General features: G+C 36.1%; 1 protein-coding gene across 1 annotated transcript; it reads left to right on the plus strand.

The window, feature by feature from the left end:
- The first annotated feature begins 6576 nt into the window (after positions 1 to 6576).
- LOC140755470 (thioredoxin domain-containing protein 9) lies at positions 6577 to 11788 on the plus strand. Its single transcript, XM_073090741.1, has 6 exons — positions 6577 to 6746; positions 7765 to 7845; positions 8874 to 8973; positions 9613 to 9814; positions 10577 to 10712; positions 11497 to 11788. The coding sequence occupies exons 2-6, from the start codon at positions 7781 to 7783 to the stop codon at positions 11636 to 11638; spliced, it is 645 nt and encodes a 214-aa protein (XP_072946842.1). The 5' UTR covers positions 6577 to 6746; positions 7765 to 7780; the 3' UTR covers positions 11639 to 11788.
- The last annotated feature ends 556 nt before the right edge of the window (positions 11789 to 12344 follow it).

Consider the following 12344-nt stretch of genomic DNA (forward strand, 5'->3'; position numbering starts at 1 on the left):
TAATTTGATTTTCCGGTAACAGTGGTAGTACTGCAGCCAGTTCAATTTGCCTCTTCAAAATTTTGGATTTTGTCAAATTTAATTCTCGCCCCTTTTTCCAAATGGCATTTGTATAGTGAAAAAAGCAACCTCTAACAATTACTTCCGGAAATACCTCTTGAATAGCATTAATCGTGGCCTTTTCAAAATCGCACCTGAATGTTTGTGGGTGCCACATTGGTATAATAGATTTTATCATGGAAAAAACTATGTTGTAAGATTTCTGTGTTTTGTCACTCATCAAAATGTACAACAATGGCACGATGTGTGTATTATCATCTGTGCTACCATGTTCACCATGTACCGTATAAAGTTGATAAAATGGAAAACAACAGCTTTTAAACGTACCATCCCCAAAAAACTGTTTTATACTTTTCATGCGACTACAAGCGTTTTCGGTAGCAAATATTAATATGCGAGTATTATTATCGTTAAAATCTGCTATGAGGAATGATTTGAACTTTGGAGGAACTGTAACTTCTGCGAGGTTCCTGAATTCAATTTTTTTAACTTGAGCCGTTGTATTTCTGTGGTCATACAAAGAACTCTTTATATTTTTAAAAAGAGGGAATTGTGATCCACTCAACTGGAAACCTAAATCTTTGTATGATGCTGCTGCCGAATTATATGCTGTGGGAATATTCGGTAACTCTGGAGTGATTATATCGTTCTTCAGTTTTTGTATTTTTAAAGCTATTTCATTTTTTTCGAAATTCGGTGTGCATTTATGTGGCTTTTCCTTGACAATATTAGTATTCTGTAAAAAATATTTTTTTGTGTCATTATGTAAGCATACAATAGCTTTTTCAGTTAAAAAGTTCTTATGAAAGCCGCATTGGCGAATTGAGATCGATTAATCGGAGAATCGATCTTTCGAAAAAAAACCGATGGTTTTAATCGATCTCCAGTAATTGATCGATTCAGTGAATCGATCTTTCAACCCAGAAGATCGACATTCGATTTTTTCATAATTTACCTACAGTTACTTTACTTATCCATGTTAGTCGATCGATCTATTTATAAAAAAAATAATATTTGGCTATATATATTTGAATCGGAAACTATGCATTTGATCAAGTGATGATCTTTAGCAAAGTTGTTGTCCAAGATCCCACGAAGGTTTGCGAGCTGGTAAGACTAATTTTCGACAGATGTCACCACTGTCATTCCAATAAAAGTACAAATTTTCTGTTTTATGTATGTCATATTATTTCTTTAAAATGCGGGCAAAGCCGCGGGTTATCACTAGTCTTGAATATGTTAATAACCAATATGAACTTACATGAATAGTGATAGATCCATTACACTTTTCCTTTTTTCTTTTTACACATTCCCATATATTTGCTCCATTTTTATATTTCTTTTTAAAACAATATTGATGTCCCGCGCGTACAAGAATTTTACATTTTTTTTTATGTATGTAATCAAACATATTAGATCTAGAAGAACTTTCTCCCATTATGGTTAATTTACTTTTATAAATTACGCTTAAGAGACGATTGCAATTCAAGAACGTATTATTTGATTTCTCTCATATGTTAAGTACTAAGTCAAGATGTGATATTTAAATTTCGTGCCTTTTGTTCAGTTGACTTGAGCTGTCACTTATGTCAATTTAATTTTTTTTCTCTCACTCTGCATCGTGAATTTTACTAGCCGGCTATGTATCAAAACTTAAATAAAGTCTTTGCTATTTTTAAGTAGAAGTATTTGTTTTCAATGAAATATCAATACAAGAAAATGGATAGCAAAGACTTTATTTAAGTTTTGATACATAGCCGGCTAGTAAAATTCACGATGCAGAGTGAGAGAAAAAAAATTAAATTGACATAAGTGACAGCTCAAGTCAACTGAACAAAAGGCACGAAATTTAAATATCACATCTTGACTTAGTACTTAACATATGAGAGAAATCAAATAATACGTTCTTGAATTGCAATCGTCTCTTAAGCGTAATTTATAAAAGTAAATTAACCATAATGGGAGAAAGTTCTTCTAGATCTAATATGTTTGATTACATACATAAAAAAAAATGTAAAATTCTTGTACGCGCGGGACATCAATATTGTTTTAAAAAGAAATATAAAAATGGAGCAAATATATGGGAATGTGTAAAAAGAAAAAAGGAAAAGTGTAATGGATCTATCACTATTCATGTAAGTTCATATTGGTTATTAACATATTCAAGACTAGTGATAACCCGCGGCTTTGCCCGCATTTTAAAGAAATAATATGACATACATAAAACAGAAAATTTGTACTTTTATTGGAATGACAGTGGTGACATCTGTCGAAAATTAGTCTTACCAGCTCGCAAACCTTCGTGGGATCTTGGACAACAACTTTGCTAAAGATCATCACTTGATCAAATGCATAGTTTCCGATTCAAATATATATAGCCAAATATTATTTTTTTTATAAATAGATCGATCGACTAACATGGATAAGTAAAGTAACTGTAGGTAAATTATGAAAAAATCGAATGTCGATCTTCTGGGTTGAAAGATCGATTCACTGAATCGATCAATTACTGGAGATCGATTAAAACCATCGGTTTTTTTTCGAAAGATCGATTCTCCGATTAATCGATCTCAATTCGCCAATGCGGCTTTCATAAGAACTTTTTAACTGAAAAAGCTATTGTATGCTTACATAATGACACAAAAAAATATTTTTTACAGAATACTAATATTGTCAAGGAAAAGCCACATAAATGCACACCGAATTTCGAAAAAAATGAAATAGCTTTAAAAATACAAAAACTGAAGAACGATATAATCACTCCAGAGTTACCGAATATTCCCACAGCATATAATACGGCAGCAGCATCATACAAAGATTTAGGTTTCCAGTTGAGTGGATCACAATTCCCTCTTTTTAAAAATATAAAGAGTTCTTTGTATGACCACAGAAATACAACGGCTCAAGTTAAAAAAATTGAATTCAGGAACCTCGCAGAAGTTACAGTTCCTCCAAAGTTCAAATCATTCCTCATAGCAGATTTTAACGATAATAATACTCGCATATTAATATTTGCTACCGAAAACGCTTGTAGTCGCATGAAAAGTATAAAACAGTTTTTTGGGGATGGTACGTTTAAAAGCTGTTGTTTTCCATTTTATCAACTTTATACGGTACATGGTGAACATGGTAGCACAGATGATAATACACACATCGTGCCATTGTTGTACATTTTGATGAGTGACAAAACACAGAAATCTTACAACATAGTTTTTTCCATGATAAAATCTATTATACCAATGTGGCACCCACAAACATTCAGGTGCGATTTTGAAAAGGCCACGATTAATGCTATTCAAGAGGTATTTCCGGAAGTAATTGTTAGAGGTTGCTTTTTTCACTATACAAATGCCATTTGGAAAAAGGGGCGAGAATTAAATTTGACAAAATCCAAAATTTTGAAGAGGCAAATTGAACTGGCTGCAGTACTACCACTGTTACCGGAAAATCAAATTATGGAAGGCTGGTTCTATGTTGCCAGTCAAAGCCCAGACAATCAAAACAGTGAACGTTTTCGCCGGTATATGTTGAGCCAATGGATAAAAGACGATTTCATTAAAGTAGTATGTGTTTACGGAGAGAGACATAGAACCACAAACTTTTTAGAAGGTTGGCATAAAAAGCTTAATGCAGCTATATCGAAGAAAAATCCAAGTTTACTGAAACTACTACATTATTTATATGAAGACGCTTTGTTCTTTGAAAGAAGTGCTAACGAGAGTCGCCGTCGGAACCCGCGATCACCAAGAAGCAAAGAAAATGACCAATTTATATTAAATGCTCAACAGGAGTTAATCCATGGCAACATTACAGTGCCACATTTTTTGGAAAAAATGAGATAAATTGACGACGATGTAAAATGTTGAAATATTTTTTATCCATTTAATTGGTGTAATTTTTTTTTTATATTTGGACCTCGCCAGGTCGTCATAAAGCAGACGTGCCACCTGATGGAAAGTAGTTAACGTCGCCTATGGACATTTGCAACACCAGAGGAGTCGCCAATGCATCGCCGGCTATGAAGGAGAGCTCTTTTTGCACCTTTTTTGAAGAGCTTTCGATATAGCTGCATTATCGTTTCAATGTAAACAATTTATAATAAAAGATGATTATAATATTGACATGATTACTTAAATATCTAATTAAACGATTAACGATTTTTTTATTAATTTTGAAACTATAAATCCTGGTGGGGATTGTTAGTTCTTTTTCCAAAAATCCCCACTAAGCTGAGTTAGTTTTATTAGTGGGGATTTTTGGAAAAAAAAATAACAATCCCCACTGGTGGGGATTTCTCGGTGGGGATTTCCGGAATAAACCCTATTTATTTATATTGTTTAATGAGAAAGGTGTACTTAAAATATATATAAATCTCACTTGGTAGATGTGTTTCGTCGGCGTACTGACGAATAAGTAGACAACCATTTTTGCTATTAAAATATACGAGCACAACCGACGCAACCCGAAAGTTCACGAACGTTTTGGCCGAACTGTGTCCGAAATTCTTTTTGGCCCAAAACCAGAAACTTCGGTCGGTCACTAGTCCTAAATGATAACTTTGTTCTTATATGTGATATTTATGTAAATTTTAAAGTATCGATGTACGCCGGAATAGTTAGTTTATTAATTTAAAATGCATTTATAATGCTGGACATATTATTCAAATTTCGATATTAAATCTGTAAAGATTTTTAAGACTATGCTTTATACACGATGACACGACGACGACACTTTTGTCTTACATTACAAATGTGTCGTTTTATCGAATGAAATTAAAATATTTTTGGGTAATCAAAAATTCAAAACCATATGGTGATTCGGATGACATTACCCAAATGTTGTTGTCGATCTTGTCGTATCGTGTAAATAGATTTATTTGCTTTATTTCTTTAATGAACTTAAGTGTCCTCACGTCATTAAAGCAAGTTATAATTTCTAATGCGCACATAATTACGAAAAATCAGATGTGCCGGCCTCAGATCAAATTATGCTAATGATAGCCTAGTTTAAGCTAAGCACAAATTTGACGTATCCCAAATCATATCTGAAGGAGAATTAAAGAAATACTAACTATTCCGGTAATTTTGAAACTCATTGAATTGCCATAATTATAATAATTGTAATGATTGCGAGTGTACATAAATCAATTGATGAAAATAATTGTTGTTTTAACATATCCCAATCCAGAAAAATGTTTCACCCGAAAGCAGAGGTTAATGTCTTTTGGGTGTATGTATGTATGTTTCAAGCAGATAATATGGACACTGCTGCCATGGACATCTGAAATCAACTCGAGATTAAATTTGCGTTTTAACTGAGATCATGCGGCTACCTCTCACAGAAAAGTTTCCTTATATTTTGAAATATGGTAGAAATACTCGTGGTTCGACCTAGGAGGTACTACCGCCACCGTGTGACGTAAAACAGTTATTTTAGTGCAAGGATGTGGGTTGACTAATAACAGTGGCAGTGCATTTTTGATCGGCTTCTTCCTCTTTTCTATACGGTCATGGTTACAGTTGTCCAAAGGCAGCGTAATTGCGACCATCAGGTGTATTGCATGGATTTTTTTGTATTGTGTTTGTGTACCTATATGTACTATGGGTTCTCATTTGAAATAAATTTTAATCAAATTGCATTTTGGCTACCTCATAAATTTTATTGAATCTCCGTAATAATTGCAAACTTTTAGCAAAATATTTATTAACTAATTATAGATTTTATAAAAAGACAATTTCTGCAAACGCATAGCCAGGCTAACTCCCTCCTACTAGCAGTTAAACGAAGGGGAGGCTGAACGTGCGAAGAACGTAAGTGGCACACTAAGCTTAACCAATGTACACTACTTTACGGTGGTAGAACCCTTTGTGGTTCGACTCCGGCGGCACCACCGCCACACCTATTTCTACCTAATAACAGTAGTGTTAGGCGCTACTGTGTTCCGGTTTGAAGGGTTTGGTAAGGGAGACAGATTTTTCGGAGGCGTTTCAGCTTAGACCTCAGGGGTAGCGGCGCATCTGCGGCCGACCTCTGGTAGGAATATCTAATCCTAACTGGGGTTGATTACAGATGTCCATGGGCGGCAGTAGCCCCTTACCATCAGGTGGACTGTATGCTCGTCTGCTACTCCTATATTATAAAAAAGACTACTAATGTAGGTATTAGGTGGTAGTAGGTACTCCAAATATAATAAAGGTGGTAGGTACATTAAATATTGGTTAATTTTAAGATTTTTTCTAATAGCCGTTGACGGGCATTTTTTTATAATTGTGTGGCAACTTCCTGCAAATAGTCAGCAGATGGCGCTACACGAATTACATTACCTACGTTTTCTCAAAATCAATTGCATCTATGACTGTGATTGTCGGAGTTAAGCTGCCCTTACCCTTACATGATTACCAGCCCTGCTGGAGAATATCCGTTTTCAATTTTACAAATGACATTTCACAAATTAGTTTTTGATACAGGCTACTTTTAATATCAAATTTTATAAATCGAAGGAATGTCACTATGACAGTGTCATTGAGACAAATTCCTTTTCATACGGCATTCCTGCATAAACAATAGAGTAATCATTTGTTTTCTAAAAAAACACCAAATTATATCGAGGAGCTTTATTTAAAGTGCATTTATTTGTAGTTTATACAATAGCCAAGTGATTTCAGTTATTATTCTTTTTGGAGAAGGTGAGTTTTTCACTTAATTTTATTATTTTTGAACAGGTGTGCGTCGGCGTACTATAGTAGCGGCGTAGTAGGAATGAGGTCACCAATAATTAGTAACTAAATAATATGTTATATTAAGTTCTTAAACTTATGGTTCTATAGTTAAAAAACACTAGAGGCCTAGGACTCATCAATAAGAACGCCAGTCTTGTAATATATTTCAGTTATTCTTTTTCAAAAAGACACAACTTTCCAAAAATGGCTACAGATAGAATTTTTTAAAAGTAACAACATGGATGAAATTCTTGCTATGGACCATTTGATTAGATTGCATTTAATTAATTTGCAACATTGTTTTAGTAATTAATGCTGGGGTTACTACTAAGTTTATGAGATATATGTAGTGGCTGACTAGGGTCGTTGGAGTTCGGGGTGGTAAGTTGAATGGAGGCCCCCCAGTGTAAAAACTTTGCCTGTGATTCAGTAACTTTTTTTTTTCGCTGACTTATACACATTTCATAGATTCTGACGAGCTATTTTTTTTTTTTTTATAATATAGGAGTAGCAGACGAGCATACAGTCCACCTGATGGTAAGTGGCTACTGCCGCCCATGGACATCTGTAATCAACCCCAGATAGGATTAGATATTCCTACCTGAGGTCGGCCACAGATGCGCCGCTACCCCTGAGGACTAAGCTGGAACGCCTCGGAAAAGTCTGTCTCCCTTACCACACCCTTCAAACCGGAACACAGCAGCGCCTAACACTGCTGTTATTAGGTAGAAATAGATGTGGCGGTGGTACTGCCGGAGTCGTACCACAAAGGATTCTACCACCTTCAAAGTGTTTTATAGCAATTCTGTTTGGAGGCCTCCCAGGATTGGAGGCCCGGGGCGGACCCTCCCCCCCCCCCCTTAAGCTGCTAGAGGATATATGACCTTAAAAATTATTTATAATAGTATTTTGAGTGCATCCTCAAACTGCACATATTGTGGCATTACTTATTATAATGCTACATCTTATATGTCTTTCTTTAAAGCAATACCGCTGCAACCATGGAGCAGATGCTGCAGCAAGTGGCCCACAATATGGAGAGGCAGCTTGACAGTGAGCTGGAGAGGTAACCGACACTGATGGGTTTTTATAATAAAGCAATACAATACAACACAATACAATACAACACAACACCGTACAATACAATACAAAACTCCTTATTGTACACCAAATTATAAGTAAAAATACAAAATTTTCAAAATAAACTAATGTACAATCGGCATTAAGGCAGGTATGGTTCTTGAACCAGAAGGATCCCTATCTTTGACAGAGGCAAACATGACTTGTCTGGTAAAGCGGTCACCATAGGGTTTTGTAATGCAATGGGTACCAGGTACAATTCCCGGCAGGATAAATATCTCGGTGAGGAGTTTAGATTCCTGTCCTGGGTTTGTGTGGGTGTTTGTGTATTAGTCCTTTTTGTCTATGCATTAACAAAAATGAAAAATTCTATGAGTATAGAAAGTGTTTCTTATTTCTATGCTAATATTATAAAGAGGAAAGATTTGTTATTTTTTTGTTTGTTTGTATTGAATAGGCTTCGAAACTACTGGTTCCGTTTTGAATAAATTATTGTGGAGTTACATAGGCCACAAATTATTAAAATATATTTAAAAAAAAACTGAAAGAAGCAACCAATATAACTTCCAGATTGACCTCTCTGTAGCAGCGAGTTTCATACATAAAGTGGTTTATAGTGCTAGGATAGTATTATATTGTAGCGACTTCCCGCTACTCGTCAAGAGATGGCGCTGCTAAATCACGCTATCGAAGTTTTCTAAACATGTTGCATATATACAAGCTCCGAACTGAGACTGTTGGAGCACGGCCGCTCCCCGGGCATGATCACCTAGCCCATCGGGAGATCTCCCTTTGCCAAAATATAAAATCCTTTTGCATTTAGTTTTTAGGTCTCCATCAAGAATGAAGTAATTACTTTAGCTAACAGTCTTCAACTCATTACTGTCCTACAGTTGGGCATAGGTCTCCTTTCAGAGTGCTTCTTTACAGTTCATGAAACATCATGATTATGAGAACTTTTCGTTCATATTGATTGTCTGCTTCACTGTATTTAGTATATTTGTTTTATTTCAGGCTAGAGACTCTAGACCAGAGTGACCTGGAGGCCATTCGACAACAGCGTATCGCTGAGATGAAGAAGCGCGCCAAACAGAAGCAGGAGTGGTTGGCCAATGTGAGCAAAACATTCATATTTATGTATATGGTTTAAGCTTATAACGTATGTACAGGCAAGGCATAGTGACATATAAAGGAATGGTCAGAAATTTGTTTTATTGGGTCATGAAAATAAATCGTGAACCTTTTAAAGGAGGTGGAGCTGATTGTGGTTTGACTATAATATTGGTGTAGTGGTGTTGTACTCTGATTTGAAGTGTGTGGCACCTTTACCTTTAAACACTAAACAAGGCATTCCTCATGCAGTCCACCTGATGGTATGTGATCCCTGCCATATCTCTGACGTATGTAACCAGCTCAATATAGACCAGAAAAATACTACCCACCTAACAATTATCACAGATGTTTTTCAAAGTTATCTGCGTATTAGATATTAATTATCACTTGCTTAATCAGTGAAGGCAAACATCGTGAGGAGACCTGCATACCTGAGAAATTATAAAAAAAAATACAAAGTTAAGTGAAGTCTACCGATACAAACTTGTCCAGCGCGGAGGACTATGGTCTAATCCTTGTCAGTATGACAGGATACCCGTGCCCAGCAGTGGGACAGTAATGGGTTGATGATGATGATGTTGTTGATAGTGATACCGGTTTATAAGTCAGAATATTTCATTTCAAATCCATATCTCCGCAGGGCCACGGCGAGTACACAGAATTGGAGGGCGAGAAGGAGTTCTTCAAGGCGAGCGGCAAGAGCCCCAACCTCGTGTGCCACTTCTACCGGAACGACAGTCCGCGGTGCCGCATCGTCGACATGCACCTCAAGCTGCTCGCCAAGAAACACGTGGAGACGCGGTTCGTGAAGCTGGACGCTGAGAGAGCACCCTTCCTTACAGGTTAGTGATGATAGAGTTGCAAGAGTATGGTGCTACTGCTAAATCGATTTGTAGCTTTTATTTTTATAATAGTGAACGTGCATGCAGTCCACCTTAAGGTGGTAGACTCCGGCGGCACCAACGTTAATCCTATTTCGAGTTGTATTATTTGTTTCTGATTAAGGTTCCATGTAATATTTTCATGGTAGGAGGCCTTATGTGCTTCGACATTGGTGGGATCATTGTCACACCTATTTCTGTTGCAACAGCAGTGTTAAGCGCTGCTCTGTTTTGGTTTGAAGGGTGTGCTAAAGGAAGACATACTTTTCCAAGGCGTTCTAAGTCCTCAGGGGTAGCGGCGTATGTGTGGTTGGCCCAAGATGGGAATCTGGTCATCTGGGGCTGAAAGCTGATGTTCACGGACAGTAGCCAGTTACCATCAGGTGGACTCTGTGATCATTTGCTGCCTCAATTGTATAAAAATAAATATGACTTAACATCACTATCGTGACCATTATTAATATGCATGGAGTGCATGCATGGATAATTAAATTTCAGCAATTATACGTACAAAATACAAAAAAATCATACACTTTTACATACATATTTTATTTTGTTATTAATGTATTATTGTATACAAGTGCGATTTTCAAGTCTTTCGCTTGAAACCAATGTTTTATCAGTGTTCATTTATACATACAAGATATAAATGTCTGAAAATACTCTTATTACCTGTTTCTCAAACATGCCCATGTGAACATACCTTTATTTGTTGTTTCTCAGCCCGGCTGAAGATCATCATGATCCCAACCATAGCGATAGTGTGTGACAACAAGACCAAGGACTTCATAGTGGGCTTCACGGACCTCGGGAACAGAGATGACTTCTCCACCGAGATGCTGGAGTGGAGGCTGGCCAGGTATTGTCACATTGATTTTTACATGTGTTGACTAATTACGTTAAGCATTTAGGAGGCGGGGGGGGGGGGGCAAGCCTAATCTACTCTTACTTTGGGAAGAGGGGGTGTCTCGGCAAATATCACGTTGTAAACAAAATAAAATTGCGAGAAAATAATGTTAATACAAAGCGTGTTTCTGTATTAAAATATGATTATTTTTTGCAATAAAAATAGCTCAAAATGTATCATGTAAGTAATTGATGGCTCCTAATAGAGGTCGTGTCTGTGTTTATAAATGTCCGAACTAAACTTGTTTTTTTAATATGGTAGTAGCAATTGCAATAGCAATGCAGTCTACCTGGTGGTATGTCACTGCCTTATGGGCAACTGTAACCAACTCCATATAGATCAGGGGTTCTACCGATCACAGATGCGTTGCTCCTGAGGACTGAGATGAGGACTGAGGATGTCGCCTATGTAATTCAGCCGGCATTTAAAAATAATGCCGTAAAATAAATAAAATTAGCACCCTTCTATCGAAACGCAGAAATATATTAGAATTAGGTGTTGCCGTGGTATAGTCCTCGCCAAACTGCTAGTCCGCTCTGAAGTTGTTGCGAGCGGGTGTTGTCATACAATTTGCTATGGCGACGCGATTCATTTCTATATTCAGAGCGGACTAGCAGTTTTACGCGGACTATACCTCCCATTGAACCATACTTTGGTTTCAAAATAAAAATGATTTTTAATATTTAATCAAAAAGCTTGGTTAGTTTTAAATAATTACAATTAAAATGTTTTCCAGATCTGAAGTAATAGAATACTCAGGAGACCTATTAGTGCCACCATCAGAGGCTCGCAAGCAACGCGCCCTCACCATCGAGAGCAAGAAGACCATCCGCGGACGACACGACGATACCGACTCGGACCTGGAGCTCAGCGACTGATCGTCGTCGTGTCGTCAGGTGTAAACGTCTCGGACTGTGCGGACTGGGTTGCCAGTAACTGTGTGAAAATTATATTTCTACTATTTTATAGATGGCTTGTTTTAGTTATCTGAAAAAATGCTGTTTTACTCTTTAATAAAGAGCATCTATCACATATGTTTATTACTTATGTGAATTGATAATAGTGCCTTTCAATTATTTTTGTATTCTTCATGTGTCACGCGTTATATTATTATTTGTAATTGAATTCACAAATTAATGAGTATTATATTTTACATAAACACAAAAATAAAATATTTATAAATACATTTTACAATTTTGTTTTATTTTTATTGTATAACGCAAAATAATAATTGGTAATCTCCTGACTGGTAATGGTCTACTGACGTCACTGTTATAGTCTATATTACACTTATTAATATGGTAATTTAAACGTAATTTGATACGAATGTCGCATCTATAACTGTTAACAAATTACTAATCTATACTAATATTATAAAGAGGAAAACTTTGTTTCTTTGTTTGATTTTTGAAGACCGTTTAAAATAAAGAAATTTCAGAGTACCCTAATTTTCGATATTAAACATTTTTTTTGATGATCTTCAAAAGTGGTCACAATAATCTACTATGATATATTTTTTTCTACTATAATACCTGGCAACATTTGAATGTCATTATCAGTCAATGACAAATTATGACAATGACA

Source organism: Epargyreus clarus, unplaced genomic scaffold (assembly GCF_041222505.1).
Source record: "Epargyreus clarus isolate Ecla_fem2 unplaced genomic scaffold, WU_Ecla_fem_2.2 ptg000033l, whole genome shotgun sequence".
NCBI classification, from domain to species: Eukaryota; Metazoa; Arthropoda; class Insecta; order Lepidoptera; family Hesperiidae; genus Epargyreus; species Epargyreus clarus.

Excerpts from the sequence above, each read along its gene's own strand:
- LOC140755470 (XM_073090741.1), top strand. The coding sequence starts at position 7,781 with ATGGAGCAGATGCTGCAGCAAGTGGCCCACAATATGGAGAGGCAGCTT. Across the intron at positions 7,846-8,873 it reads CTTGACAGTGAGCTGGAGAG|GCTAGAGACTCTAGACCAGA; the intron begins GTAACCGACACT and ends GTTTTATTTCAG. Across the intron at positions 9,815-10,576 it reads GAGAGCACCCTTCCTTACAG|CCCGGCTGAAGATCATCATG; the intron begins GTTAGTGATGAT and ends GTTGTTTCTCAG.